The sequence below is a fragment of the Pavona decussata genome, unplaced genomic scaffold, assembly GCF_977016875.1.
Source record: "Pavona decussata unplaced genomic scaffold, jaPavDecu1.1 SCAFFOLD_274, whole genome shotgun sequence".
Taxonomy (NCBI): domain Eukaryota; kingdom Metazoa; phylum Cnidaria; class Anthozoa; order Scleractinia; family Agariciidae; genus Pavona; species Pavona decussata.
Window position 1 is genome coordinate 43,396 of NW_028145676.1, and position 8,711 is coordinate 52,106.

Below are 8,711 nucleotides of genomic sequence, written 5' to 3' on the forward strand. Positions count from 1 at the left end.
GGGGACAGCAAATTGATTATCCCTTTTCAACGTATAGTTTTCACTTTTTTTCCTTTTCCTTTTCGGTAAGGCGCTTCCACTATTTTGCAGCTGCGATGACACTGCAGGACAAAAAATTAAAATATGGAAATAAATGAATATATTTCCTGAAGAAAAAGGAAGGTGACATTCAATAGCTGTTATTTATTTATTTTTTTTTTTTTCGAGAAAAAAATCTGTGGACCTTATAAGTTGTTTTCAAACGAAAATATCAAAATGGCTGTCACGAAAACGCGGTTCGTTCTTCTTGTTGTCATGTACATGTCCTCGATTGCGGTGATGGCAGAGCCGCCGTTAAAGCCTGCAGGTAAAAGAATATTTATATCATTGGAAAAAGCGGCTAATGGTTTACATTCATGATAGGCATTAAAATTGACTAGACTAGCAAAGCGGGCAAGAAATAATCTTTATGGGGAAGAAACGTCTCAAGTTGGGGTTTGTTCTCATAATAAAAATAGTTAATATCTCGGGACAAAAAAAAACAAACAAACAAAAAAAACGTTAGATCGAAGGGCATCGGAAAAGCGTTAAATAGTAAAACATGTATACTATAGGCAATTTTCCATTCTGCTATCATTTCGCCTGAGAAGTCTCGACGTTTAAGCTTGTTTCGCTTCTTGCCCTCTTCCTTCTTTTATTTTTATTTCTTTATTTTATATTGGCTCTTGAATAGAGCTTTCCCTCAATCGGGTTGCCGTTGGGAACCTTCTCCAGTGGATAACGGTAAAACTAAAAGTGAATATGGAGAGGAGATCGAGCAAGAGACGAACAGGTGTTATTTAACAAGACTGCTGGACCCAAATCTTCTGTATGTTCAACAACAGATTATCGACGCAAAATGATCATTTCCCCAACCTAAACCGAAGTTTGGGTAACAGGAAGCAGTGGAGCGGATTCTGCCCGAGTAGACGTTAAAAATCTTTACCTTTCGCGATGTGTGAAGGCACCACCAAACTGTGTGCCTTTTTAAAAATTTATCTGGGAATAATTTAGAGAGAGGGATAGGTTTGTGTTTGCTAACACAGTGATGCCACCCATAATTATTTGTAGCTTTCCCTGAGGAGGAGAAAGTCATTGAGGCGATTAAGAAACGAAACGACGTGAATAGCAAAAAGCAAGAACAGGTTAACGAACTGGTCGACAGAATAATAACGGAGATTGAGAGTACCATTTGCGCAGTTGGTGACACAGGTAGGTAGATATAGTTGAATATATATAACCCACTTCCCTACTTTTCCCGTGAAAATGTATGCGGTATGTCAATTTAATCGGCATTGCTTCTTCCTAAAATACACCTGCTCGGGAAAGGGTTGACTGCAAGATTTAGTGCGGTTCCCATAAGAACCTTCCGGCAGGTAAATAAGCTATATGTTTGTCAGGTTATGGAATTGTTAATAGTTTGTACAACTGACGGTAGGACCTCGGCGTTATTAGTTCTCCTCTGTCATGCCACTTAACTGTTGAAGTTTCTTAACCGAGTAAGTAGAATTTTTTTACCAAGGAAACATGATATACGATTTTTGCAGACCGCATGAAACTGTGCCAGATCTCTCACATTTTCTTAATTTCCTGTAGGCCCGCTTGAAATCTCTGTTCGGATCTTGCGAACAATATAATACAGCGAGCGTACTCAGATTGGGGAGATTAGTATGTCGCCTGCAGTAACGTAGCCTGTTCCAGGCTCCTAGAGAGACGCGCGAAAGAAAGGGCGAAGGGACGAAAACGAGAAGGGCTGGGGGAGAGAAAAAGAGGGAAAGAAGAGGAACCTGTAATCATTTTCTTAAACACCTCATGCCGCCCACTTTTTCCAAAATGTGTCTACATGTCAAAATGTCAAACGTTTCATTGTCACGGGTTTCGATTACTCGCGCGAGTTCTCGAGTTCGCGCGGTTGTCCCAACATCGCTTCGATGTCGTGGACACCGAAAGGTTCTCCGGGTTTGGGATTTCAACTCTCAAAATCCTGTAGATTTTGCCAAAAAAATTTGACGTGTCTTGGAACGAAAGTTCCCCGGGTGTACTTGTTCAACGTCGTTCGAAATAAAGAACTTATTAACGCGACGTTATCGAGCGACGAGACTCTGGTGTTGGCAGACGTTGTGTCTTCGCTTGGTTGTGTCTTCGCAAGCTTTTAAGAAACAAAGAGCTTTCCAGCGTCGGCTGCCTCACTTTTGCGAGGACCCTGGCCAGAATTTATGGCACGTTTAATGTTAAAATGGGGTTGACAGATCTGCACGACTCCCACTGTGTGTCCGTTGTTTTGATAAAAGCTTTTACAATGCATACATGTCTTTCAGCGATTTTCCTTTTGTATAAGAGATTATTCCCTTTTGATCAAAACGTGATGCAACCACTCTGCTTAAAGACTTATCTAGGAAGATCGACGGGCCTCTGCTCGCAAGGTATGAGCCATTAGGATTAGTTTTTGATATGCCATTGTGTATGCTAGCTCTGTGGCATTTGTTAAAGTTTATCGGCTCGTATTAACTGCAAGTTTTTAGGTAGCGCTAAATACATTTTATCTGTGAAGATACAGGATCCGTGGATTTCTTTACTCGTGAATTCATGCTCATGCTATTGCATATCGCTGCGGGAATATTGAAACTGCCGCAGGATGTTTGTTTATCACGGATATGAGTGTCTAACAGATCCTTGACTTTCAAAGCTTACTATTGTTGTCTCTCGCTTTCGAGAGCTATAGCATTTGTTTTACATTCGTCGCCAATTCCTATTGCTGCGGCCGAGAACCCTAGTTGTTTTAACTGCTCGACCTGATCTCTCATCACTGAAACCAACGGAGAAACCACTATAATGGTTGACAACGGCTTGACTTCACTTGAGCACAAAGCACGCGAGACTCGAGTAAACAGTTGAAATATTAAGCTCTTCCCGCAACCGGTGGGTAGAATGGCGAAAACGTCTTTCCCACGAGCTAGATTGAGAAGGCACGCTGTTTGCTCCTTCCTGAGTACTTTCACTTGCGGAAAATATCGAAGACAATTCTCTAAAACTGCATTAAACTCAGTCTGATCAAAACCACGCGCGTGTGACACACTCACCATTTTGACTCTTTCAGATTCTTTTGCGGTATCTTTCGTGTGATGTGTGAACTGTCAAAACTGACCAATCAGAGGGTAAACCGGGAGATGGTATACCGGCATGAGGTGTTTAAAAAAATGCTCACAGGCTCCTCTTCTTTCCCTCTTTTTCTCTCCCCCAGCCCCCCTCGTTTTCGTCCCCTCACCCTCTCCTTCGCGCGTCTCTCTAGGAGCCTGGAACAGGCTAGCAGTAACGCGACCAGCCGCAACCAGGGTCCTTTCTCGGGGAAAGAAGAGCGAGGAATCTGGGAACGAGGTTATGACGTAACTGTACCACGTAAAAATAGTATGAATGAATACAGGGGCAACTCGAGAAAGTTTTGGCATCCAAAAGCAACTTACGCTAAACAAAATGAGTGAATCCACGCAGCCAAAAAAACCATAGCAGACTTCAAACTTTACTGAACTTCACATCGATATCTCAAAAGAAAAGTAGTGTGGCTTATCACGTTACAAACTGATCAAAGTTCCTATATTGGTGGAACGGAATAATTCTATTTTCACGTTTCAAATAAACAGTGCAAAGACTATCACGCATGTAACCCTTTGACCCCTGAATATTTTGCCAATTTTTGTTAGAGTTGACTATTCATCTAAGGGTAATTTTGTATTTCTTTTAAAGATTGTTCCAGTAGTAAGTATCATTTCGAAAAATATCAAGATTTGCCAACCAGAAGTGCTCGCGCTGTTGAATGTTTCAGCTTCGATGAAAGTCTTTTCCTTGCCTTCACCAACGATATAGATCGTACTGGCTCTTTCATCTACAAAATGGACAATTTAACTGGAACATTTTCTCTCTTCCAAACCATAGACACTACTGCCGGACGCATCGAATATTTTACGATCGCCGACAAACATTACCTCGCTTTTGCCCACCGAACTATTGGAGACTTGGTTATTTATCAGTGGAATGGACAACAATTTGTTGTTTCACAAAGTTTTCCAACAAATGGAACAAGCAAGTTACATTTCTTCCAGGTGGGGCCGGCAATGTTTCTAGCCGTTACGAGCAGTAACCTCGAAAAGTCAATCATCTACAAATTGGAAGGCAACCAGTTTAAAACGTTTCAGGAAATAGAAACCGACATAGCGACGGGATGCACGACGTTTGTAATAAACGATGAAACTTTTATAGCTTTTGCAAACTTTATAAAGTCTGGAAATAGCTATTCTGTCCAATCTCCTGTATACAAGTGGTCAGTCAACAGCTTTGTTAAAGTGCAGGCTCTCCAGACAAACGGCGCTCACGATGTGAAGTCCTTTACCCACAATGGTGAGACATTCCTCGCCTTTGCCAACGCATATAATGGGAAAAGTAGCAACATCGATTCGTTCATTTACAAGTGGAATGGCAGCAGGTTCGCCCATTTCCAGTCCATTCCAACTAGTCAAGCCACCGCCCTGCATCCGTTTGAGATCTGCGATGAAACGTTTTTGGGTATAGCCAGCGAGAGAGGAGTAGTGTATCGGTTTCCGGGATCACAGTTCATCAAATACCAAGAAATGATAAATTTTAGCGTGAGTTCTATGACGTCATTTGAGTACAAAGGTCACATTTACCTGGCAGTTGCATATTTTGAAAAAGACAGCACGCTTTTTAAATGGATGTAAGTGTATGTTTACGTTTAGGTTTGTGGGTTGTTTACGCCAACAATTGAAAACAGCCAAAGTTCCGAGAAAATTTAAGTTTAGGGGTAGTTACACCTGAGGGCCATTTTACCGCCACTTGACATAGCTTTAATGGAAATATCCCGTTCGCGTTTCAAGCAATCCAAAAACCCTGTCATCATATCGTGAATCTGTGTTGTGGAGTATTTTTTGAATTTTTGGGTGATTTTTGGGTATATTTAGGAGGAGTAGTTTTTCTAGAAAGATTGGTAAAATTAAGAGAAATAAGAAATATTGAAGATTTAGTGAAGTTTTAAAATTGGAATTTGTAGTTAATAATTAATAGACGGATACCAAGTCAGTCCACTAGCAACCTGGGGTGCTCTTGCGTGGGCATCAACCGTCTGTTGGTGTTCCAAACATCATTTTCTTACCTCTATCCCTTCTTGAAACCTCTTCAAATTTCATTCAAATTTAGGTGTATTGCCCCCTTAATACAACATAAAGCACAATAGGAGAAAATACAGTGAGAAACGCCTCCACCCTTGCAAGGACAGTATTACCGTTGTAGAGCTTAGTTTCCTTGAAGATAATCCATATTATCACTGTAAATGTTGTAATTATCGTTATTATATATCAGTAATTAAGAAGTTTACCATTGGACAATTTAAGGGCGTGGAAACCATATTCCATGAAACACAAGTTGACTGACAGAACATCTGGCTGGTCATATTGTGAGTCTTGTTAATATGACCACATTGTCAATTCATTCATATTCATATTGTCAATATGACCAGCTCCCAGCTCAGTTGGTAGAGCACCGGCATCGCAGAGGTCATGGGTTCTAATCCCGTTCAACCTGAATTTTTTTCAGGCTTTCTTTTCGCAACTGCTTAAGTTGGGTACTAAATGCGAGAATCTTTTTTCTATTAAATTTTCATCCGCAGTTCAACTGTATCTTTCATATATTTCTATTCATTTATTCATCCCTCACAATATGACCAGCTCCCAGTTGGCCTGATAGCTCAGTTGGTAGAGCACTGCACCAGCATCGCAGAGGTCATGGGTTCTAATCCCGTTCAAGCCTGAGTTTTTTTTCAGGCTTTCTTTTTGCAACTGCTTAAGTTGTGTACTAACTGCGAGGATCTTTCTTCTATTAAAAGAGATAGAAGAGAAATGTATTTTAGAGAGACGTGAATGGTAACCGTAGAATGTCGAGAAGAAGAGAAAGACGTAGACGGTGAGCATGAGAGTAGGAAAGGATCTAAGAAAGAGGCACGTGCGAACTATAAGAAATAGATCCAAAAGAGAACCGGCAAAAAGTTACAACTTTGAGATAACAGGGGGAGGCAGAAATATTAGCACGTTTAGTAATGTTACAGGATTACATGTAGTGGAATGAGTATAAACTGTGAAAGTGAGTCGCCAAGGAAAATGTTTCAACCAGGCCTTTAGGGCAGGAAACGTATGGGAACTTGCGGGAGGCGGAGATTTTAAAGACTCCTTCCTATCCTCATCCCTGCCAGCGCACTCAAATCTAATTTTCTTCTAATTTTAGTTGTAGCTTAAGCAGCAGTAACCATATTGGGAGGTACGAAAGGTTTTCAGCTTCTATAGCAATTGAAATATCATATATAGATTTTTGAGAGCCATAAGATCGTAATCTACACAGTAAGGTACACAAGTCACGCTGATTAATCAGTTCAAATCAGAAGTAAAGATTTATTTAAGTTTATTAGCAGATACAGCAGTATTGGAAACTACATGCTTGTATTCCATAAGTCGTTAAGTATGAGGCAGTTTAGTACCGTGATAGCACGCGAAGTAAGTTCGAAGTTTTGTAGCAACAGATTAAGTGCCATGTAATTGATTTTTAGATTCGAAATAAAGTTATTAAATCGTTAGGAGACTTAAACTTTCACTGGTGACCTGCTTTTACGAAGCCTTCGTGTTACGGCCGCATTCCACGTCGATATGTTTAGCATTTAGTTCTTTGTATGGTTGCACATTCCTCTCACATTCTTTTCAGATATCGCTATTCATTCTGTTAAATTTCTCCGCATAATTTTCTTTGTTCTTAGATCATTTTGTAAGTTTCATAGTCCATTCCAATTCATTTCTCTTCAGCGTTCACGGCAACATCGTTGCAGTTTTTTCGTCCAGCCATCGTACATTTTTTCCGTTCAACTTTCTAGCCACACAACGTTTGTAAGTATCTTCGCTTAATTTCTTTCCGTTTCCTGTATTTTCGTCGTTTCATAGCCGTCATTTGTATTCCTTAGTAAGTTGTATTTGTTTCGCTTTTAGCAACCGTAATCGCAATTCGAAATAACAGTAATAAAGACGAGTTGGAACCGTGAACTATCCCTGGATTATTCGCTTATACTTCGTTCGAACATTTTATGTTATTTGCCTTGTTGTCTTTTGGATTTTAAGTTAGCCTTTCATCTTTTCATTTTAGAAGGGAAAAATCCACATCCGCAATAGCAAGCACCCGCGGGAGGGCGAGGGCGAAGACATTTATAGCATAGAAACTTTCCAACCCAGACCTCCCAGAAGTCCCGATTAATTCCCATAGATTTCGGCGTAGGTCCATTGAAAGAGACGATTTTCTTCAGCTTCTTATGAAATTTGTCTTTGTGAGGGACCTTAATTTTGTATGCACAAGAAGTGTGTTCTAGGCTGGAAACTCTACGGGCCGAATATTTAAACGAAGTTTTGAGTTAGACCTTTATTTTTTTCATCGCGCAGAATGCCTATTGTTCTTGGGACATTTACTTACTGCACGAGAAAAATTGTAGAACTGTAATATTAGCTATGAAGCGTACCTTGAATGACTCTCATTGGTCAAAAGACCAGGCCTTCAATGGCCACGGCCAAGCGAGGTCTAAATTGCGTGATTTAAGGACGGCGCCTACTATTGTTACTGCGCATACGTTCTGCGCATCGCGAGATAATCGGGTTTCCTATGGGCGGTGCCTACTAATACAGGAATATTTTTGCACGGTTTAAAACTATACGGAGAAAGCAGAACTTACCAGATGCTTCTGGTATCTCAAAAAAAAATTCGGGGTAACCATGCATTTTTCAGAGATAATTAAGCTTCAATTTAGGAAAAAATCCCATACATTGCTTTATATTTTCGCGTTTTTTAGAGATATTAATGTTTAATTACCTCTGAAAAATGCACGGTTACCCCCCAATTTTCTTTTTGGATTAAAATAGCGTTTGCTAAGATCTGCTTTTCCCGCATAGTCATAAACCCCGCAAAAAATACTTCGGTATTAGTAGGCACCGTCCATAAATGCGGATGATCCGCATTCCACGGAGACCACGTGTCAACGCTGTTTTCACAAACAGGCAATCGTTTTGCAAGAATGGGCGTTAGAATAGTTTTGACGATGTCACTGAAACCGAAAGACCAGACGATGATTAGAAATGAGTTTCAAATCGCAAAATGCCAATTTTACTGAGGAAGAAAAAGTTTTTTCTTGCCGAGCTGGGAAAACAATATCCTGATAGAGGGTGTCTAATTTGCGCGTGTCGCAGGTCGACATTTGACATTCACGTGTAGCTGGAATGAAAAACACTGGAACTGTCCACATGAGCCGCGATTGTACAACGTAACGGAAACCAATTTCGAATACGGTCTGGGCTAGCTCCCAGGAAAGGCCACTTCTGATTAATAATAACTGATTCAACAACCATCAGTTCCTGATGTTTCGAACTAAGTTTTTTAAACAAAGTTATCCCCTACTCAAACTGCTCTGGAATATGTTCCATAGGGCAATAGTTCATAAGAAGTTTAATGGTGTTTGTTTTGTCAGTTGATTTTTTCATGTGGCAAACTTTATAAAAGTAAGAGACCGTTATGCGACCAGCTCGCTGATCTATCCAGAACTGGCTGTTGCTCTGATGAACAGTTTATGCACAAATAACTACACATGGTTTTTCCTCAATTAACAA

At 40.3% G+C, this 8,711-nt stretch overlaps 1 protein-coding gene across 1 annotated transcript; it reads left to right on the top strand.

Moving 5' to 3' along the window:
* Positions 1 to 214: 214 nt before the first annotated feature.
* On the top strand, positions 215 to 4,748 carry LOC146455410 (uncharacterized). The gene is made up of 3 exons (XM_085094303.1): positions 215 to 346; positions 1,090 to 1,230; positions 3,760 to 4,748. Exons 1-3 carry the CDS (start codon positions 256 to 258, stop codon positions 4,746 to 4,748), a joined length of 1,221 nt encoding a protein of 406 aa, XP_084950429.1. The 5' UTR covers positions 215 to 255.
* Positions 4,749 to 8,711: the final 3,963 nt, after the last annotated feature.